Source organism: Python bivittatus, unplaced genomic scaffold (genome assembly GCF_059951505.1).
Source record: "Python bivittatus isolate LINGU-HERP-01145 unplaced genomic scaffold, Pbiv_v1 ctg000010_np1212, whole genome shotgun sequence".
NCBI classification, from domain to species: domain Eukaryota; kingdom Metazoa; phylum Chordata; class Lepidosauria; order Squamata; family Pythonidae; genus Python; species Python bivittatus.
Window position 1 is genome coordinate 1,910,573 of NW_028277029.1, and position 22,830 is coordinate 1,933,402.

Sequence of the window (22,830 nt, forward strand, 5' to 3'; positions counted from 1 at the left end):
ACATTTTCTGACCTGGCCTTCTAGTTCCTTTCCAATATCCGGCAGATTGCAATTTTTGTGACCTTCTGCACTTTGTTTTTGAGTTGCAATTTCTTTCTTTCTTTCTTTTTTAATTCTTCGACTCTTTCATCCTTGTTTTCAGCTCCATTCCCTGCTATTTCACGCTGCTCTTGAGATGCGCTTCCCAGAAGCTCACGGCCGCCAGACCCGCAAAGTCATTTCGGGGCAATTTGTCCAGTTGCACAGGGCTACGTTTAAAACAAGGACAAAAGGGGAGAATATCAGAAAATCCTGTTTAAAACTGCCCGGGAGGAATAGATCCCAGCTAACCTTTCAGTGTACAGGGCAAGGAGGATTATTTCGTGCTGCAAACACCAGGCGTCGCTCTAAACTTCAGAGGATGGGGGGAAAGTGAAGTTAACTTCAAAACAGAGACAGATACCTATTGGATCTCTCCTGCTGCAAAGATTCATTTCTTAAACGTGTCTGAAACAGGAAAATATTCCGCTTCAGCCTTCCCCAGGCCGCCGCTCTTCTAAATTCAAGTCCCATAATCCCCAGCCAGGATGGGACCTGAGTCCAACAATCTCTCGGCCGATAGAGTCTATCTTCTTTTCAGCAAAGAACTCCACGCTTTCTGATGAGCAAGCAAACTCGTTGTGACATGACAACGAAGTACGTCCGTCACCAGCTCGGAAGTCACAGACGGAGTTCTCACCCATGGTTCGTTATCCAAGGGCAGTGGGGTGTCACGGGATTCACTCCTGGGGTCTGTACAGTTCAACGTTTGCATTAATGACTTGGAGAAAGAGGTAAAGAAACAGCTCTCAGATCTGCTGATGGTACCAATTTTTATTTTATTTTATTTTTAGGTTTTTTATCCTGCCTTTCTTATTTTTATACATAACTCAAGGCGGTGAACATACTAAACACTCCTTCCTCCTCCTATTTTCCCCACAACGAGAACCCTGTGAGGTGAGTTGGGCTGAGAGAGGGACTGGCCCAAAGTCACCCAGCCGGCTTTCGTGCCTCAGGCGGGAGAAGAACTCACCATCTCCTGATTTCCAGCCTGGAGCCTTCACCACCAGACCAAATAAATGAATCACACCACATGAAATTTACCAGAGACAAATGCCAAGTCCTTCACTTATGAAACAGAAGCCAAAGGCAGATGTATGGGATGGTGGGGAGGAGGTACCTAGCTTGGAAAAGATACTTGTGAAAAGGATTTGGAATGGTGCTAGATTGCGCAATATATCTGAGCCGGTTGTGTTATATGGCTGTCAGAAAAGCAAATGTAATTAGGCGTCATTAGCAGAAGGGTAACTTCCAGATCACGGGAAATAATCATTCTGCCTCGAGTTCTATGTCCTGAGCTGGGCTTCACATTTTAAGATGGATTCAGGCAAACTGGAATATATTTAGAGAAGAGGGGGAAGGAAGATGAGAGGACTAGAAGCTAAAACCTGTGAATGGAGGTTGGTGGAATTAGGAGATAGGCTTCTCCCAATCTCTGACAGGAGGTCCCATGGAAGAAGGTCAAGTTCTGTTCCCCATCGCTCCAAAACACAGGACATGGAATAGATTTAAGCTACAGGAAGGCAGATTCAGATTGAATGTTAGGAAAATCTTCCTTACAGGAAGAGCTAGTTGACAGAGGAACCAGTGATCCAGAGAGGTGGTGGTGGTGGCCTCCCCATCACTGAAGGCTACACCACTTTAGGTCTGGTTGCTCTAACTGGCATTTCTCCACAGGGCAGGGTTGGACTTCATGGTCTCAAAGAGCCCATCCCTCCAACTCTAAGATTCCAGAAGTCTAAGCAAAGTGGGGCAACTCGCTGCTTTGTCAGTTGTCCTTTCCTGAATTCTGAATCCCCTGGAAACCTGTTCCTGAACTTATCCAGGACATTGTGGGATATAATATAATTATAGGGGTAGGCAACAAATGGGATTTGGGGGGAAACCAAGGGTTCAGGAACATTCATGGGGAGTCCAGAAAGTCAAGCTGGCAGGTGCAATTGCACGATAGAAACCCACCCTTTTTTTACATGTATTGCGTGTGACAGGCTTTGTTGACATGACTCCATAAGCTATGTTGACTTTTGTGACCCACCTATCCCCTGCAAGAGTCTGACATTGTTCACAATGCAATGGGTCCTGATGTAAAAGACAATGTTTGGTAGCAGTTAAGAGGGGTTTGCTCCAAATCAAACTTTTTTTCCCTCAAGGATCCTGTTGTGCGCCTTACAAGCTCCAAGACATTTAAACAGCTTTTCTATAAAAGGGGCTGAATCAAAATGTTCCTTATCACAAATATGTTTAGCCAGTGCCCTCCATTTTCTGGCTAACTCCAAGGTTGTGTTGTAACACATACCACAGACCATCTGGCATGATTTCAGACCCCTCTGGGATCAGCCCTGCAGGTCACATGAAAGGCTCCAGAGAGTCATGACGCAAATCAACTACGTCTACAAAACCGAGGTCTGCCTCCTTCTTGAAGGACTGCATGTATGTTGCAGGGTGGACGGACAGAAGGATGCAATGTTTTTGTTGGTTGACCGTTGCCTGCCAGAACATCCTGATGCCTTCAGAGTAACATTCTGAGAAGGCAGCTCAAAGAAGTTCTTGAAATTTCCAAAAATGACACTTTATGGGAGTGTGTTCACACTACGTTACAAACCAAGAGGGGGGCAATTTAAAACCAGGCAGACCCCTTCTAAAGCTTCCGTGGAATGTGCTTATGAGGTGGAACATCTCAGACCTTAATCCTAGTAATCAACTCAAGACTCAAAACCTTTATCCTACAACAAGTATTTTGATGCAATCTACAGCAGGTTTTTTTCATACTCAACTCTGGATGAAAAAGTCAAATAATTTTATGCTTGTAATATTGGCATCCTAAATTGTAATCAATGTTGATAGAATACTTCTTTCTCTATTTCCAGCACTGTAAGTTATCTAAATAATAGAATGTCAATAACTTTCAATTAATATTGTATTAATACCATTGTATCGAAACAATACGATGTATTATAACAACATAATAAAAAGGGGGGGGGGAAGATATGGAATATCTTGACCCATCTTAGCTTGGCCAGTGTGTCCTTTCATCAGGTCCTTCTCCCTCCGACCTCGTTCTAAGAACAACCGAAAGAGCTGTGCTTCAGATCGTCTTGCCCAAAGGCCAGAAATACAGAACAAAACTTCTACCAGTCCTTGAAACAGAAGCCGCAGTTGCATAACTGGACATTTGTGCATCTGGGGAAGGTTTCAAGGAGGAGATTAAACCAATGAAGGCGATTCTCCACATGAAATATAAGGGAAACCACAACCATGCAACATTCTGTATCAAGTCAGTACAGCTAATCTGGTTGTTTTCTCCTTGAATAAACCCTTAGGTTTCTGCACATCTGCATAATTGATTGTAGAGAATGTAACTGAAGAGAAAACATCTTGGCCTCCTGTTTGGATGTTGATAGGCAGGGTCCCCTTGCTCCTTCTCTTTTTCCCTTCTTTTGTTTCTCTCTTGTCTGCAGCGCTGGCCTGAGTTTTATAGGTGGTGGATGCTAAGTGAAAGGCAAGCTCTTTGAGGAAACGGTTGCTTGGCTCATTCAAGCCAAATGCTCCCTCCAGCCAGCCAGTCAGAAATCGCCTGGTGGCTCAGCCAACCTTCTGCAGAACTTTGGGTGGAACGATAAAGAAGTAGTCTAGTTTCACCAGTTGTGCCGTTGTATCGATGGGATTATTTGGGGGAGGCTGCTGAGGAAAACAAAAGCTTCATGATTCTCAGCACGGGGCCCACTGAACCTGATGCTTTAGGGGTCATAGCAAAGACTTTGGGCTCATCTTGCACAGCCACACGGCCCGATGGTCTTCCACCCCAGTCCATTTTTGTGGCTCTCTCCAGAGATGGGGGGAGCAACCGCAGCAGCAGCAATGGCCCGTGCCTCTTCCTCTCTCTCCTCTCTTTCTCCTTTCTGGCTGCAGCTCTCGCAAGTGAATATCCAAAAAAACTCTTGGCTTCAATATCAGAGGGGTGGGGGATTGAAAGCAGAGGGGGGAAAGCCACAGGCTCTGGGCTCTGCAAGAGCAGGAAGGTTGCGAACGGGGAGACCCAGCTGGTCCTCCCTTCCCGTTCTCCATTCCGAGATCCTCTTGTTATTTTTGGCTCCAGAGTTCTGGATGTTCCAGGAGGATGGGCTGGTTCAGCAGAGGACAACCCGTTCAAAAGCACAACCCCCAGGGTGGGTTGACGGTTTCTCCCTGCCTCTTTCCTCCTGCTCCAAACAGTGGTAAAATATTTCGTACCGCTGGCCTGACCTACATTTTCCAAGATGGTGTAGCCTCAGTGTTATCGCTGCCCTACATTTTGCATTTCCACTTCTTCTAAAAAGTTGGCAGCCATGAATTAAAATTAGGAAATGTCTCATCAGGGGAAGGGGAAAAAACCAAAAAAACGGGCCGGCAGGCAGCTTTGGGTGTTTATTTTTATTGGTTAGGTTATATCTCACCTTTGCTCAAAGAAGTTGGGGGGGGTCTCTCTTCATTTTACAACCCCATAGAGGGATCTGCAGGGTAGGGGGGCTGTCATGGCTGCCATCCTCATTTTTTACATCCCCTGCAGATGTCCTTGCAAGTCTGTGAGGTAGTTTGAGCTAAGCCAGTGTTGTCCAAACTTGGCCACTTTAAGTTGAGTGGACTTCAACTCCCAGAATTCCCCAGCCAGCCATGCTGGCTGGGGAATTCTGGGAGTTGAAGTCCACTCATCTTAAAGTGGCCAAGTTTGGACAACACTGGGCTAAGCTGAGGTAGGCTTGAAATGGCTGAGACAGACTTCCCAACTCTGGTTTTGTTTCCGCAATATGGTTCGGAGCACGGGTAGACCACCTTTTGAACTATGGCACGGATGGGGAAGTTTGAGGACATTATGAGGCGCTTGCACAAAATCACTGCTCAGCGGAGACGGTTCCCCATGGTCAAAATGTCCTCCATATTGCCTATGGCTGTTCACAAAATGCCTTTGAATCAGAAGGCAAAATGGTAAAACAATGTAAACGTGGCACATCCCTCGGTTTATCTCTGAGGTTGAGGAAGATAAAAGTTGCTGCACGGGGAGTTTCCAGCCCCCGGTGAAGCATCTTTCCACCAGCTGGGAATGACCGGTCGGAATCTCTGTGTGGAAAATGATCTTTGGTGACATTTCTTCTAGGAAAAAAGCTCTCTGACCACGGTGTGGCCATTGGAAAGTCTTCCAGGACAACACCAGTCATTGCTCAGCCCCTTCCCACACCCTTAAAACCATTCCCACAATTGCAAACAATCTGCAATTGTTTTCGCACTGCAGCTGGGAGAACTCTGGATGTGCCCATCAACGGGCACGTGTGTATGGGTATCTATCCAGGGTCTCACCCTTTCTCTTCCTTCCTTGCCCCACTTGGCTGGGTTTTGTGACAGGGAAAAAGAAATTAAAAGTTGTTCACTTGCTCTCTCTGTGCTCTGCTGAGGACCTCACTTAGCAATGGTGGGGAAAGAGGAGAATCCAAGGGGTGGGTTGTGAGAAAAGGGTCAGCCCCCCCTGCAGCTTTGTGAATTTCCAGATGTTGCGTTTGTGCCGAGCCAGAAATAAATTCGCCACCATGGCACAGAATCAGATAATTCTGGGGCTGATCCAGAAGCAACACCAAATTCCCGTACAGAGCTGAGCTAAGGCTGCTGGGGCCTAAGGCAGAAATAGACAGAAGTTGCCTCTGATTTTAGTGAGACATGCATAATGATCAGAGAAGATCAGGCTAGATTTCTTTCTCCCATTTGTTTAACTGTAGCAGCAGCTCAACAATTCCCTTCTCATCCTAAATTAGCCCACTCAGATGAAGAAAGCTAGGAGTCAGGAGAGGAGGGTGTGTACCGGGTTTAGGCTCAAAGCACATTTCTGGGCTCAGAGTTCTTTAAATCAAAGGGTCTGTCTTTGCATGCAGCTTCTGGTGGTGGATCACAGTATTCTGGTTTGTTTATGCAAGTTCGAAGCCTGCACCGCCACCCTCCTCCACCCCGATAGAGAAACACTGGGGTTTGCCCGGATGACTAATCAAACACTTCCAGAGACTTGCAGGGAAGAGCTAAAACCCAACAAACAACTTGAACATGTGAGGAAATTGTCACACTGCAACACAAAGGCTCACTTGGAGGAGAGGAAGGGGCAGGTGCTGCACCAGCCCTACGTTCTTCAAGCTGGAAAAACGGGCAGCCAGGACCCTTAGGGGCTTCGACCTGGAGCTGAACCCTGGACGGGGGAAATTCCTTGTCTTCAGGTTGCCAAAGGAGAAGTGAGTAGGCCTTCACCTTGCTAACCCGCCACTGGCGGGAGCAGCACATGAATCACAGAGAGGTCATCATCACCACTCCCACCCACCATTCCTTAAAAGAAGCTGGAGACCTTCTGGAATTCCTTCTAGAGCAGCTCTGCTCTGGGTCCCATGGCCTTCAACATGGCACAACGAATAGCATTTCAAGCCATTGCTCGGTGGCCTCTCTCATAGGGGTGCCTTGGAGGGGATGTCCTTCTCCGTAGCCACACCACATGGGGCTCCCTTCGGTTCAGTTTTCAGAGGATTGTCCTGCTGGTGGACAAACACAAAGAGTCTTGAGCTCCTTCATCTAATTTCTTTCCAAATTCCACTGAGTTGGAGAAAATAGAGAACGTCAAAGATATTTCAGGTTGCCTTTATTTAGAGCCCCAACTGAGGGCTCCTACTTCAGGGTTAAACTACATGTTACACTGCAACAGATACAATTCCCTCCAATAGCTTTTTCTACAGCAAAGGATTTTTGACTGCAGGGAAATGCTTTGTCCTTTTTGCCCACCATTTCATCCACCCCCCAACTCCATTAAGATGGTGACCATCCAGTCTGATATTTTTTCCGAAGTTTGTTTTTGTAGAGTGGCCAACCACATGCCTCTTTGGAGCACAAACCTCTTCTGGTATAATGATATGTGGGAATGACCAAGGGCGTTGGGAGGAAGAGATGCTACCTAGGGAACAATCAGATAAGAGGGGGCATAGCCCGCAGCTGCATAATGGGAAGAGAAAGAAACTCAGACGGCTATAAAAGAGATGGCAGGAGATTTGTACTTTCAAAACTTGCAAGTTTGATGTAGCCTCCCCAGGTAGACCAGACAGGAAACACAACCAGATGAGCTAATTCTACTTTATTGTAAGGCTACATTAACAGAATCTTGCAAGTCTGATAGTACAAATCTCCCCCCAGCCCTTTTTACCGCCTGATCAGTTTCTAAATTTTTTTCTCTTCCCATCATGCAGCTGCGGGCTATGCCCTCTCTTATCTGATCATTCCCTAGGCAGCATCTCTTCCCCCGGTCTCCAAAGGTCATTCCCACATACCATTACATCTGGCACCTTTTTCCTAAGCCTGGTCTCATCCATTCGTTTCTTGTCTGGTCCTCACCTTTCATTCCGACACCTGCGGCCTCTCCTAACACTAAAGCGTAAAGCTATAAAGTTGTGGAAGGCTTCATGGCCATAATTTGGCCCACAGTCATTCCTCTACTTGTTCTTTGGCCACAAACCAGGGGCTTTCATTAAGTAGTCATGGACACCATCTTGATTTTTTTTTTACACACATGCCTCCAGTATGGACATCTCTCCCAGCATTGTCTTCATAGTTCCCAGAGCCCCGCCAAGTATTCTTCTTTTTTGCATTTGGGGAGTAAGAATTTTTTGGGGAGCAAAGAAGTATTCATTGGGGAGCAAAATTTCACCTCTTAGAACTCCAGAACCTTGGCCACCCCACCACAGCTGCGCACCCCAGCTTACTGACTACCATATTTCTGACTTCAAGAAATAGTAAAGCAATCCATGCTTCAGTACCATGTGTGATCGAGATCACGGGTTGGCAGTCCCACTTATCCTGAAGCAATTGCGCTTTAGGGTGAAAACGTATTCTAAAATATAAGACAATCAATGAACAGCAGAAGGATGGCAACTTCACCTTGCTGAAACTTCATTTGCAGTATTGGTTAGGAGAGCAACCTGATTTAACTTGTCTAAACTGAATAAATCGAAGCAACTTTGGCGATTACAAGAAGAGTTAAAATGGCCTCTTAGGTTCTGAACCTTGATTCTGTTTGAGAGAGCGACCACAGAACCTGTGCAAATAACAGATCTGCAGCAGTTCATAAAGCGTTAAGCGTAATCTTATATTCAAGAACCAGCTAGCAACTGTGTCTTTGATAACACTTGGGAAATTGTTATCATACAGAAAGCAAACACCTGTTATCTGACCCCACAGAGTCGTATTAGAACCCTGTACGTAGTACGTTGAAGACTGAAGTGTAACATAAATAATGTTCTTTCTTTTTAAGGTCAAGATTGAATCCCTGGGGGGCTGGGGTGGGAGTAGTAAAGGCTACGTGTATTTATTTATTTTATTTAGAAAATTTACGTAGCCGCCCATCTTAAATACATCACTTTCTAGGCGGCGAACAATGTTACGAAAACAATTGTAAAAGTACAAGGGGAAAAAAAATAAATAACTGAGGCATTTCATAACAGTTCCATAAAACACACACATACATCAGGCTCCCTGACATCCTGGCCTTTATGCTCGGGGGGGAAACCAAGTTTAAACAGCCTTCCAGAAGACCAGGGTCAGGATCAGGGTTCAGAAGGATCAGAAGACCAGGTCAGGATCAGGGTTCAGGGTCATCTGAATTTCAGAGGGGAGGCTATTTACCTGTAACCGTAAGCTCACCTGGATTGCATTACATTTTGTACTTCCAGTCATGTATATAATAAACTCCCATGATGTCAGATGTGAGGTGAGCCCGAGAGCCCTCACGGGAAGAAGGAAGATGATGCTCCAAAGACGAGACATGGAAAGTCTCTAACTTAGGCAGCCATAAAATAACTCCACAGACAGTCATGACGTGACAGGTGTCTTTAGGACAATGATGGCCCAATCCGACGATCTGGTGGAATGACTTTTTCTCCCCAAATGGCACCCCACTGAAAGACAATAAGACAGCATTAAAAGGATGGAGCCATAGCTGTTCCACAGAAGAAGCTACCAGGATATCATGAGGGCCATTCCAAAGTTAGATAAGTCACATGAGGATGGTCTCCTGCAGGGGCCATGGAGCCATGGAGGGAGCCTCTTCTTATATTTCTCTAACATTTTGTGTCCTTGGTCTGCATTCTCAGAGGAGAATCATCTCTGTCTGATGGGCCTTCAGAAAACCCACAGTTGAGAGGCCAGTCTATTTAGGTTCACCTTCCAAACATCCTTTCTTACACCATGACCCTGGGACAAGCAATTGGTCCGAGAATGCCGCACCCTACCTCTAATAAATAAATCCATGTGGTAGGAAATTAAATTTGAGAAATGCAGCTGTACGGGATGGGCCTAAGACTGACATCATGGCGCTGTTGTCAGGAATTGCACACTGCACCAGCGACATCTAGAAATTAGCCAGCTCGATGCACGTTAAAAAGGGACACATCACGGTCACCATCTTCACTTTCTTACCATCCCATGGATGCTTCTCAGTCTGCTGCTGCTTCGGGGGAAATGCAGAGAAAATCAGCCTTGCAAAAGGGGGAGCCGGGGGGGTCTCCTTCCCCTGGCCCCTGACGGGAAGGCCTCCATTGTTTTTACACTGCACCAAAGAGGGGTTTCTTCCCAGCAAGGGACAAAGAAGGGGGCCAGGGGAGGGGCAGCACTCCCCCCTCTGCCAACCGGAAGGGGCACTAGCCGGTTGAAGGCAAGTGAGGATGCTCACTGGGGTGGGACAGGCGGCACCAGAGACCACAGGGAACATGTGGCCCCCTCAGCATGACCTCCGTGCACCAAGGAGAGCTTCAGTGCCAAACAAGGACGGGTGCAAAAAAGCAGAAGGATCGGAGTGTCAAGGTTTAGCGTGAAGAGTCATGATTCATGACTCAGAATCTGACAAGGCTGGGGGGGGGGGGGGGCTGCCTCTTCACGTGCTTCATGCCAAACCTATGATGACACAGAGCGAAACTCCATGGCTAACTGAAGCATTCCTGACTATCTGGACCGCAGGGCCGATGAAGGCCTAGCCAGCCTCACAGTCCCTGTCCGGTTTCCTAAAGAAGGACCATCTTACTGTTTCCTGCTCGGACCAGCGGCCTGCGCCAACGTCTTCCCTCCCCACGCCATCCCATCCCAGGCTCTGGGGGGCCTTTTCTTTCTCCCCCCTCAGCACCATCCAGACAGCAACCTATTCCCGTGGTTGGGGAGTTGGGGAAAGGCCTGGCTCAAAAATGCCACCCTGATGTCTTTCTAGCATCACAGACAGTAGAGGATTTTTAAGAAGGATTTAGAGGATTTTTAAGGAATGGTGCCTTTGCACCAGGGTGACCGCCTCTCCTAACAGTTGTTCACCTCCCTCTCTTTACAAACAGAAACAGATGTCTAGGGGTGGGATAGATAGCAATTTTATTTTCTCTTTCTGTCATATATAACAGAGCCAGCGGCTTCTACTGCTTAGAGCAGTTTCTCAACGTTGGCCACTTTAAGATGGGCGGAGTTGAAAAAAAAAAAAAAAAAAGTGGCCAACGTTGAGAAACACTGGGTTAGAGCAATAGACGAGGAGTAAAGAACTCTAAATTTCAGGTCAGTTTCAGCCACAGAAACTCCTTTAGTGATCTGGGGCCAGTTGCCTTCCATCACTCCAACCTACCTCACAGGGCTGCTGTTACGGCATGAAAATGAAAGGCCGTTCGCCATGGAAACAGCCACGGGCATCAAGAAGGGGGAGCAACACGTGGCTTGTATGAAAAGCCAGGGAATGCCTGGTGAGGTCCAGCGTAGGAGACCTGTACCAGCCACCAAATAAATAAATTAATAATGCCGCACCCACGGGGCCCTCATGAGCCCCTCAATCAGCTGTCAAAATCACTTACATTTGGGCCCTCCGTATTCCAGGTCTACACTCAATGTGCAGCTTCTGGGTCACACAGCATTCTTCACCCGTTGGAACCAAACCCATGATTTCTGGGGGGAGGATGGCAGAGGATCTCTTCCCTAAATCCAGGGCCACAGAGGTGGGGGCCAGGGACAAGGGACAAGCCTTGTGTCATGCTACCTACCGCCTTGCAAATGACACGCATTTTCACATCATTTGCACAACGACCTTATGCACTGCGCAGGATATCATCGGGCTCGTACTGGATGCTGGGGAGACCCACCAAGACCCCCACCTCCACAAATCAAGTTTTGGATCTAGCTATTGTTCTTCTAAAGGCGAATTCATGATTTTCTCGTTGATACCCAACCCTCTTCGTCAAAATCTTGTGCCAGTCATCAGGAGTCCTGATCTGAACTGGACAAATTCCTTTTTGCCGACCGTCTCCCCCCCCCCCCCCCCGGGGACTGGTGATGTCAGCTTATACTGGCAACGAGAACAACAACAACACAAAATCCGGATGTTCCCAACCCGCTCGGAGCTTTTCATCTTCGCCTCACCTTGCTCAGTTCCTCCCCGCGCGGCTTGTGCAACACTTTGCAAGACGCGCCCCCCCCCCCCCCGCGCCCTCCCGCGAGTGCGTGGCTGTCTGTTTTTGGCTCCCGGCTTTGCTTTATTTGGCAAAAGTTTCCCAGTCGGGGGGGCGGGTGGGGGTGGGAGCGAGTCACGTTGCAAGTCCACGTGCCACCGGGGGCTTGGCCCGCAGCCCGGAGTGGGAAAGTTAATCAGGCGCGGAGCAGAGCAACAGATTTGCAAACTCGGGCGGGGGGGCGCGGGGGCGCGGGGAGGAGAAGCCGAGCGAGGCGGGTGCTGGAGGCAGCTGGCCGGACTCTCCGCCGCCCGCCGCGCGAAGGACTGCGAAGCGGAGGCGCCCACGGGCTCGGCGCGCCCCGCGAAATTTGAAAGCGGCGAGGCTCCCTCCGCCGCGCCCGAGCGCTGCGCCGGATCCCAGCGCCAGGGAGCGGCCCCGGCCCCGTCGACCGAGGCGGCGAGGGGGGCGCGGCTTGGAGGTAAGCACCCCCGCTTGCACGCGGGAAGGGGCGGCCCCGCGGCCGGAGGGAAGGGCGGCCCGCCGCGCTGGCCCTCGGCTGCGAGCCTCCGGCGGCTGGGTGGCCAGCCGGGTCTGGGGGCGCGGGAGGACGAGGCGGGGTCCGGGGCCCAGGAAGGCGGCGGCAGCAGCGCCCGTCGAGGGCAACCCCCTGCTCTCGGCCACGGCAGCGGGGTCGCCCCGGACCTTGAGCGCTCGCGCAGCGAAGTCCTGGGTGGCCCCGTGCCACCCTTCCCAAATGACGGAATGATGCGCAGCAACCCTGATTCTAAGGTCTTGCCTTTAATCCCCAAAGGGCCCGGAATACTCTCCTGCTCAGTGGGGATGGCGTTGATCCGGGGCGGAGTGGGGGGGGGGGGGAGCTGCTTGCCCTTCCTGCACTGAGACCATTTGCTTGGGTGATAAACGTTTAAATAAACCCGCAGGAAGGTCTTTTTCCGCAGCTAGAGTATCAGAGCTGCGCTCCTAGGAAGGTGGAGCCGAACCTGGGTCCGAGGCAAGGCACTTCAAGCAGGGGGGTCCACAGGGTGTGGTCAGAAAGGTCAAGATGGCGGCCTCAGTGGTGCCACCCAAGCTCTGCCTGTTTCTGTGGGCAAAAACAGGCAGAGCTCTGATCACAGAGTCCTGGCCACCACCTTGCCTTTTTTACGCACCCTGCGGACATTCGTGAGCCCAGGTCCTCAGACCTGCCCTCTCAGTAGAAGAACCCCCCCAATGCAGTTTTGGATGACGTTGCTAGGAGCACCAGGCCAGCCCCCAGTTTGGTGCATTTTAACCTTGTTACCTGTGATCTCATGTTTCATATTTGCTGGCAACGCAGTTGTGTTGACAAGTTCACAACTGAAGGTTCCTAAGATCAAGATGGATCCTGATTGCATGATGGTAAAAACATCAAAGCCGTGTTTCTCAACTCTGCTTCCTCCTCATATAATTCTCTCCCAAATACCGCTCTTTACGATGCAATGGTATTGTCTGTTTGGAAAATTCCCTGACTTCAATGCTAATTCATCTCCTTTAAATGAGTAGAAAGAAGCTGTTTAATGCAGTGGATAAAGGTGCTAGAAACCAGGGGGCCATGAGTTCTAGTCCTGCCTTAGGCACAAAGCCAACAGGGTGCCCTTGGGCCACTCCCTCTCTCTCAGCCCCAGGAAGAAGGAGGCCAGGGCAGCCCACCTCCAAAAACATTGCCAGGAAAACTTCAGGGACTTGTCTCTGTGGTCACCAGGAGTCATGCTTGACTCAACAGACCATAACGGACTCAAATGAGTAGAGGATTGTGCTCCTTAGACAGAAAATGGTACTTTGTAAAAAGGATACCTGTAATTCCACTAGCAAACATGGTGCCTAATCTTCACCCCAAGGCTGATTTTGAACCAGAGGCTCACGTGAAGCCCCCTTCCCTCTTGCTGGAGGAAGAAACTTGAAGAACGAGTGACTCACCAGTTCTTTCTGCAACTGGTTTCTCAGTGGAATCGTTAAGAAATCTGTGCAAGGTTTTAACATCTTAAAAGCTTTTCTCAAGTGAGATTTTTGATGAAATCGTTCTTGTTGCTCAGTTTGTTTGAAGATTGCTGACTTCTGTGAAAAAAACATGCTCTGTCCTACAATGAACAGGTGGAAATCCGGTCAGTTCTTCCAGATGAAAATAGATGGTGACTCAGTTCCCACTCTCCCTCTTTCTCCTCCCGACTTCCCTTGGCTTGGTAAGCCATTCTGACAACCGCCCTGTCAGCATCCCACATCCATGGACCTTTATGATCCAATGCCTCTTATTCACCGATACCCCAATTCCTTCTCCTTGACTTGCTAGTTTGGTTCCCAACCAATTTTGAAAGCAGGTGTGAACGCGGTGCAAGACTTACGAACAAAAAAAGTCATGAAATATTATTATTTCAAGTTGTCAGTCAGGAGCAAGACGCCATCAACTTTCTTTTGTATCCCTCTGCACAGGATTGATTCTGTCTTTGTCACCCCCTGGTTTCCCTGGACCTTGATCTCTCCCCTAATTCTAATTCTTTGCAACCAACATCTTGCCCTCTGGATGGAAAAGAGCTGAGAATCATCTTCTGATCGCTGCAAGGGCTAGGATGTCTTCTGACCTTCGCTTGGGCCAGCTTTGTTACTAGGGGTATCTGTTGGTGTGTGTCTATGTGTGTGTGTGTGTTAGAATGGTTGTGACTGCACAGTCAAAGCCCCGCCCATTTTTACATACGTGATGCACCACCTTGAATTTTCTTACTCTCCCTCTAGTCACCCTTGTGCGTCACGCTCTTTAGAAATCACTGTTATCATTGTTGGCTCCTCAATGACCCTCCTCTGCTCTATTCTTCTTTGTGCTTCGTTATGCATCATCAGGTTGGTGTTGACTCTTAATGACCATCTAAATTTTTTTCCCAGGACAATCTTCTTAGGTTCAGCATATTCCCATGAACTAATGTGTGCGTGTGTAAATATAGTATGCATCTCTTATAACAAACAGGGTGAATGATTGAAGGCAGCTCTACCTACCTTTAAATATTCTTCTGCCAAGACTCCTCTACTTTGTTTCTCCTGTCTTTCTTCACTAAAACATAGAAAGGGAAGGATCTCACCTCAACCTGCTCCATGGACCACAGCCACATCTTGATCTTAGCAACAATATGCAGCAATTTGCCACTGAGTGTTGTTGTTGTTTTAACTTCCCAATCTAGCTACCAACTCCAAGATTTCCAGGTAGTCTGCCACCAAGGACTAACCAGGCCTGGATCTGCTTAGCTTTTCCAAGGCCAGCTGAGGTTGGCCAGCTGCTGCCACCTGGCGAGGCCACATGGTCCTCTCTTTGCAGAGGGCAGTTTAAGAAGACTTTCTGAGTGCGCTGGAAGCAGATGCCTCCAAGCCTGACGTCTGGATCTTGCTTCCCAAGCACTGCGATTAATAACTGGGAATTGTAAGAGCAGAAATCCAACAGACCTGGAGGGCACTGGTTGGAGAAGGCTGTTCAGAGCCCAGATAAACCTTCTGCAGGCAGCTGAGTTCAGGAGAAGGGAGCGAGGACAGACAAGGGCAGTCCTGCACATCATAGCGTCAAGATGGGTGTGACGTTGTGGCTTCTCATAAACACCCCTGGAAAGCAGACTGTTTGGGTGTAAGACCACTCCTCGGGGTAGATCAAAAGACCAAACCAACTCCAACTTCAATTCAGTGCCCTTATTTTAAAAACCCCACAGAGAGGTGTCAGGAAGGGTCAGCAGCCATTCCAGAGAAAGCGACGTGGAAACGAAAAATGTATCTGATTTTGTGACTTCCACTTCCCTGGAGCTTCAGGCTTCGATTATCCTTGCCTGGGGATTTCCTGCCAGGTTCTCGTAGACGCAGCCGGTTGGCCAGTTGGGGTTTTCTAGGGAGGAGGCGTTGCTTCCAGGGTGGGAACCCCAGACTGACCTATCGGTGCCTTGGGTGACCTGTTCAGGGGCTTTCCAGGTGATGCCTCAGTTCCTGTTTAGCATCAGCTTCCAACCAGCAGAGGAAAATCAGTTAGAGGTGGATTCTGGTAGGCTGGAGGCTGGGCAGCCCTGCCTAGACACAGCCCCCACCCAGAGGAACGGTCTCCAAGGGGGGAAAGGACATCTCCGGCTGCCCTAGGTGGGCGCATAACGTCTTTAAGAACGGCAGTAAATTCTGACTGTAACCAGAACGAAGCCAGCAAATGTGCGAGGAAGGCACATTTCGTCTCGAAGGGAGTGACAGAGTCGTGCCTGGCACCACCCCAGCAAATAAAGGATTCAGGCTTTGCCACCCTTGGGAGTCAGGCAGTTTACCTGCTCTTGGGAGCCTCTTCTGTAGCCCGGGAGAAGGTGGCGGGAACAGTTTCAGCTACTGTTACTACTCCAGTAGTGCTGTGTGGTTAGTATACAATTCTGGTTAGCTCTTCATGGCTCTGCTGGGAACGTGTGAGAAAACGTTGTGCCTTGGAAACCTGGTTTCATCAGAGAGTCCATGATGCATGAGTCGGTCAGGGTGGCTAGCTGGGAAGGGGATGTTCCAGGGTGGATTTTTGTCCAGGAAAAGAACAGATTTGTGGTAGAAATTTGAGTCTTTCTAGTCCTGGAAGCCCTGGGGGAGTTTGGTTGGATTTGGATAGGAGCCGAGCACCCTGGGCTGTTCTGTTTTTTGCTGGATGATCTTTGGATATTAAGAAAACTGCAGTATCAATAGGGCTGCAGCCCTTAGATAACTCCCCCGCTTATCTTTGACAAATCCCGTGGCTTGTGACATCACTTGTATCCCAGAAGGACCCCATCCAGGGCTGTCCATCTACCCAAACTGACCTCTCTGACAACTGCAGATCTGATGCCTTTGGGCAAAAAACAGAACAAAAACTGTCTTGTGCGCTGGTGGTGTCAACATTCGTTAGATCCCTGATTGTAATGACTCATCGTTGTGGGCCCTTTGCAGCTGGTTTTAGACAGACCCCGTGGAAAATGGGGCAGCCCCTGGGAGCCTGAAATCCACTGCACTGGTTGCACCCTGGTGCTTACGGCACCCTTTATGACCATGGACGTGCTCCGTTATAATTTGAATGCTACATACGGGGGAGTTGGTTTCAGGGGAAAACTCTGTGAGGCAGACTCACTTGCTGCAGATTGGAGGCTCGGCCGGTCTTGCCTATCCTGGGTCCCCCGGAGGATGCGGTGGCCTGAGCGGGATGGATGGGAGACCACCAGGACTGGGAAGCTGGAAAAGCCTACAAGGGGTGCTGTGAACTCCCGAGGAGTCCAGCTCGCCAGGAAGGAAACTGGCCCCCGATCCCGAATCCCGCTGCCCTCCCGCGGGACCTCCGCCCGCTGAAAGCAACGCGCTTGAGCGATCCGGGCCGGGGGGCGCTGCTGGCTCGCCGCGGGCACAGCGGTGTCCTTCCCGGGCTGCCTCGAGGGCGAGGCGAGGCGCGGAGCTGCGCGCCCGGGCGGCCCTGGAGCGCTTCTGCCCGCCGGGGCTTCCCGGGGGCGGGGAGTTTCCCGCCGCGGGAGCCGCGAATTCGAGGACTGCCCGCTTCTGCAACTGCCGCGCCGGCCCTCGGAAGCGGCGCTGGCTGGCCGCGGAGGCTCTCGCCGCCTTCCCTTCCCTTCCCTTCCCTCCCTGACGCGGCCCCGGGCACACGGAGGCTCGCCCCGCCCCGGCCCGGCCCGGCCCGGCCCGGCTGCTGCTGCAGTGGCCCGGCGGGGCGGGGCGGGGGGAGGCAGCCCCGCTGAGCTTCCTGATTCTGGAAAAGCTCCCTTCGTCCTGGATGGGAGACCACCGGGAAATGCCAGAGGGAGGCTGGACTGGGAAGCTGGGAAGGATGACTTGAATGCACATCTGAGCAGATTCAACCAGACCCACCAGAAATAGCTCCGGGGTTGGACTAGGAGCAGGAAGAGCCAGGCTGGAGTCCAGCCTCAGCCACCGAAGCTCATCTGGGGCTGACTGTGCCCTCCTGGACTGGAAGAGGGCTTCACAGAGGGATCCGTGGCCCAGCGAGGTTGCAAGTTCCCCTTCCTGCCTGGAAGGCTTGGATTTGGTTTCCACATGGAGCAGGGGCCGGGCGCCGGGGCCTCAAGGCCTCTTCCAACTCCAGGGGTCTCTGGGCCCAAGGCAGGCAGGCTGATGTGCTCCAGGCCAAGAGAAGGACCCCCAGGATGGTCAGGGGATGAAAATGAAGGCCCCAAGACAAGAAGGATGGGGGACGGGGGGTCCTCAGGGCATGGCCAAAAATGTTGAGGTGGTGATTGAAGCTCTGCTGATTTGAGGAAGGGAGGAAGGGAGGAATCCTCTAAGATATTATCCCTATTAACTGGAGGGGAATATCCCCGAGACAGAGGTCAATACTTAAATTTCCCTTTTGTGAATCGAAGAAACCCATATTTAGTTTGTTGTGCCTCTGTTCTCCACAGGCCTCGCTGCTTGACGCTCTCGTCCTCGACAGGCAGCAGGGGGGGAGGATGGAGCTGACCTCTGCCAAAGCAGCCCCCACCCGCAGGAATCTTTTCGGGCCAGTGGACCACGAGCATTTGCAGCAGGAGTTCCAGAGCGTGATGAGCTCCAGCATGGAAGGGGCGAAGCAGCGGTGGAACTTCGACTTCTTCCGGGAAGTGCCCACCGCAGGTCTTCTCCAGTGGGAAGAGCTGCAGGGCCACGAGGTTCCGGCCTTCTACCACCCGTGCGTGGCCAGGGAGCCTCGCCAGCCTCTGCAGCCCGTGAACAGGACTGTGGACAGAGACGCAAAAGCTCCCCTCCTCGCCAAAGAGGTCGAAAGAGCCAGACCAGCCAAGAAGGCGGCAGCGAAGCGAAGGCAGACGTATTTGACGGGTAGGTAGAGCTGGCGTTTCCAGCCCAGGCCAGTCAGATCCAGGGTGCAGTTTCACCCGGGGAGGGAAGGCAAAGCAAGGACGTTGCAAGGCTTGCTAGAAAGGCGACAGTGTCGGGAGTCCCCTAAAATAGCCCGTCCAGGAGCAGCCTACGTGTGAAAAAGGAATACCCTGAAAAATTAAGATGTTCAAGCCTGGCCGCAGGGAGGTCCTTAGGGCGGATACTAACCCTGACTCTGCACAGAGAGGAGGATCAGGGCTACCCCGCCAAGGCTGTAAAACTCCACTTGATCACAAGAGCAGCAAAGAGGTTCCCACTTCTGGATCTCTTTGCCGCCATCTAGTGTTTGTTTCGGGTTTTGTAGCGGGCAATGATAGCCCTGCTGAAGCCCACCTAGTCGGCATCGTAATTATTTAAATAGAGGGCTGCAGTTCCCATTTTATCTGGCAATAATTATCCAAGGCAAAGTGAAATTTTAGAAAAGTGCATAGGAAAACTCGGATCCTGTATAGGCTCCAAACAGAGCAAAAAGGACTGAACAGGTGCGTCGACTTCAAATGACACTGTTTGGGACCCCTCCCTTGAGTGTGATTTGCCTTCAAAAGAAATTCAGGTGACCTTGTCATGCAGGTGACAGAACGCAGCCAGCCTACCTGCGTACTTCACTGAAGAGGATATATACAGTCTAAGCAGTGGGTTTCCGTGGGAAAGTCAAAAAAGTCAAGATGGTGGCCGTGGCTGCACATTCAAAGCGTTTATGTTCTCTTTTTTATTTGCACGCGTGATGCGTGTGCAGAAAGGGGCTTAAGTTGCACACTCGCAGCCGCCATCTTGACTTCGGGCCCCACTGCTCTCCCTGCAGACCCCCTGGGTGGAAGACTAGTCATTTCTCTAGGGCAGGCTAATTTTCTAAATGCAGGGATGCAATGGGGGCTGGGTTCTGCCATCTCCTTTTTCATAAGGTTTCCACCCTGCCCGCTCTGCAGAACAGTTTCCATGCATCGTTTCTTGTCACTACTTGTCGGTTTGGGGTTTTTTTTGCAGATTATTATACAACAAAGAAGCAGATCAGAACAAATATGCAAACACCTGTAAAGAAATTGGCCTTCTAGACTGGAGCATCGTACAGTGGATCTCTTCCCAGACTTCTTTTTTTTTTTAAAGGAATTTCCAAGCTTATACAACATGTCAGAATGGTGTATTCAGATAACTAACACTTTGTAGCTTCACACAGAAGAACAGTGAAAGTGGGAATAGTTATTAGAATAGCAACAAATGCTTATTAAAATGCAGTCAGCCAAATAACCTAAATAGCTCTGGGAACCTTTTAAAAAAAAACCTGATCTTCAAGTAAGAGACAGACTAATTGTAGCAACAATCACACTTCAGAGAGGATTGCTTATCAGAAGATGGTTGGCGGAAGTGTTCAAAATACTGCGTATGAACAAATTGGGAGCAGCCTTCCACCACTTTCCATGTTGTGTGTGTGTATTTTATTTTTTTTTTACTTATTTAATACGTTAGGCTTCAGTGTGAAAAGCAGAAATGTTTTACCAGCTTAAAGGTTTAAAAATGGAATTAGCGCACCTGTTTCTCAGTTTGCACCCAGCTGTTCCTCACCTGAGCAAGGGGGTTTCATCACACGATCACCAGCACCATCTTGACTTCTTGACACACAAACCCTGCAGGTGTGTCTCGCAGCTGGAAGTCCTAGGAAAATGTGTTTCGTGCCCTGTCTGACGTTCAGAAGTCCTCTGTCCTATAGACTAGATCAGTGTTTCTCAGCCTTGGCAGCTTTAAGATGTGCGGACTTCAATTCCCAGAATTCCCCAGCTGCAGTAGATGGTTTTTATTTATATTCCTGGAGAATATGTGTTTAATCATATACATGGTCTCGGGTGCTTCAGATCTAGTGGAGCTGGACTTAAAGGCAGACAGGCCTGGCCATCTACAAGTGTTGAAATGCCTTCGTTCCCAGTTCTGCTAAGTCGATCGTAACTATGAATTGGCTATATTCAGTTGCTCCCAGGAAATACAGCAGGTGTGCCTCAGATTAAACCACGAATCCTACATCATATAGTCTGTGTTACATTTTGTCATGAGATCACTGGTTTTGGCAGAGTAACATGATGGGGCTATGTGATAATATGTGTGTGTTTTAGGTCACTTGGTGTATAATGTGCATGGATCCTATGCAGAGAAGGCTCCCAAATTTCTTCTGCAAAAATCTGGATGGCCACTAGATGTCAGCAAAGAGAGTGAGAAACCTTCACCTCTTTGCTGCCATGTCTGGTCATTCAGATCTAGTGGCTCTAATCTTTGTTGCTGTAGCTCTCATAGAATATTGTATGAAAAAAATAAGATTGGTCAGTAAACTGGCATTGTACAGATTATCTTGGAACAGATGCCATTCATCTGTCCTGTGTCCTTTCAGAATTTTTTTAAATGCTTAAAATGTTATATAGGAACAAAATGGGCTCTTCCAGATGGCCGAGTGAATGTACATTCCACCAGTCCTTGAGCAGGCAAAAAACGAGGTCAGCACAATTAGTGTTGCCCCAAGGCCAACCCCTATTCTGCCCCGGAAACAAAGCCAGCGAACGGTGCTGTCCTTATTTATTTCAAACCAAGTTAAGGAAAGTTATTGGTGGATTCCCTGGCCTTGTTTCTCTTCCCTCCGAGTGTCACTTGCTGGCAGGAAACCAGTCATTGTCCTCAGCCTGGGCTGGGCAAGGATGGGAGACCGTGGGTGGGTGCTTAGAACGGTCAGCTGAGCCACCTGTCCAGTGACCCAAACGACAAGTGGCTGGCGCTAAGGGTGAAGCAGGAGGAATATCCACCATGCAGGCTATTTTTAAATACTGGTCTAGCGCATTTCTGAAAGAGTGCTAAACCCACATTCAGAAACAGCCCAGATGACAGGTGACAGTCCTGGGAATCCTGGGATGAAGCAGAAGGGAGTGATCAATAACACGTGAGCTCCCTCAGTCAGTGCTGCAAGTGAATGATAGTTCTGGAGTGACCAGGAAATCCAGCTGTGATCTCCTGGCCAGCACCACCCAGAAGCAGCTGGTCGACAGCCATTGGGGACACCCAGTGGTGACTGGTCCACATGGAAACAACAGCCATCACCACAGCACCTGTGGCCAGAAAAGAATGCACGCACAGCTACTTTGCTTCGTTCTTGGTCCCAGCAGAAGGGTTTGTAGGCATGCACCAGATGGAGATGACTTTAGGCTGACTTTGAAACACCCATGCGAACCTTCCCCTGGATGCAGCTGCTTTAATGCTTCCTTTGCACTAACATGCTTTGGGAAGGACTTCCTTCCCATGCTTCACATAGCTCTCCTCTGCATACATTAGTAGATGAACCAAATGTTCTTGGTGCTTTGGGTCTTGTTCAGTTAAGAAGCATGAAACCTGTTGAAACCAACTGTTGTCCGGGGAGGCAGGAAGGAGAGTTGTTCAAGTCGCATCTATGGTGTGTATCAAGTCTTTCAAAACTTTTACACGGGTTGGGATTATGTTTGGCATTTTGAGAGACTGTTTACAACGTGATAGCTACCTATAGCTATCTACTCTAACCTTTTCTCTCTTCATTATTGAATGGATGGGATTATTCCCGTTGCTGTAACCCAGTGTTTTTCAGCCTTGGTAACTTTAAGATGGGTGGACTTCAACTCTCAGAATTTCTCAGACAGCTGGGAGTTGAAGTCCAATTCTGGGAGTTGAAGCCCACCCATCTTAAGGTTGCCAAGGTTGAAAAACACTGCTGTAACCTTTTAATAGCGAATGGTGGATTAAATTATCCAATATATGAAGCTTGTGATTTGAGCTGAACTTCAACCCACAGGAAGCAGAAAGCAGCATTTATCCACCCAGCTTCATTGTTTAATAAAATTCACCCCCCAACCTCCATTGTGGATCAGATCACCATGGGACTACTCTAAAGTAAGGCCCTGAAGTTAGCCGAGCTCCTAATGTTTGAAGAGATTGTTATTATACTAGAACAAGTGTGTGCATTTCCAGAATATATTCTGCTGTCATGGGGGTTGCTGTATTAATTCTGTAGTAAAGAACTTCGGTTAATGCTTGTGGGTGGTATAACGTGGTTACGACCTGTGGATGTTTTCAGTGTTGTCAATAAAATTCTGATTTCTCTAACATTGTATTGAAACTGATTTGTAGTCTATCAGGGAGCCTCTCAGCCTTTTGATATGTAACACCAATTCACCAATTTGTATTTTTGTAGTTTTAGTTTCTGCCAAACACATCACAAATTATAAAACAACAACAATAAATCAACTGAAACCCAAGACGGAGGGCAGTTACATTTAATAGGGATGTAGGTTCAGTGAAATGAAACAGCATTATTAGAATGATATTTAGCGATCTACATGCCATGAGGAAGGGGGAGATATGGAGACACCTAGGTAGATCTCCTCCGTGTGTG

At 49.2% G+C, this 22,830-nt stretch overlaps 1 protein-coding gene and 1 long non-coding RNA gene across 2 annotated transcripts; one reads left to right on the forward strand and one right to left on the reverse strand.

Annotated features, from left to right (window-relative positions):
- Positions 1–4,760: 4,760 nt before the first annotated feature.
- Positions 4,761–11,578, reverse strand: LOC148217188 (uncharacterized). The gene is made up of 3 exons (XR_015793530.1): positions 11,506–11,578; positions 8,770–9,023; positions 4,761–6,617 (listed from the first exon to the last, which is right to left on the reverse strand). It is a non-coding gene; the product is annotated as an uncharacterized LOC148217188 (long non-coding RNA).
- A 204-nt stretch (positions 11,579–11,782) lies between these two features.
- Positions 11,783–22,541, forward strand: LOC103053360 (cyclin-dependent kinase inhibitor 1-like). The gene is made up of 3 exons (XM_088146358.1): positions 11,783–12,015; positions 17,963–18,377; positions 19,422–22,541. The coding sequence occupies exons 2-3, from the start codon at positions 18,011–18,013 to the stop codon at positions 19,487–19,489; spliced, it is 435 nt and encodes a 144-aa protein (XP_088002484.1). The 5' UTR covers positions 11,783–12,015; positions 17,963–18,010; the 3' UTR covers positions 19,490–22,541.
- The last annotated feature ends 289 nt before the right edge of the window (positions 22,542–22,830 follow it).

Bases quoted from the DNA above. Each gene is read 5' to 3' on its own strand.
- LOC103053360 (XM_088146358.1), top strand. From the start codon at position 18,011: ATGGAGCTGACCTCTGCCAAAGCAGCCCCCACCCGCAGGAATCTTTTC. The intron at 18,378-19,421 runs GTAGGTAGAGCT...TTTTTTTTGCAG, and splicing joins AAGGCAGACGTATTTGACGG to ATTATTATACAACAAAGAAG.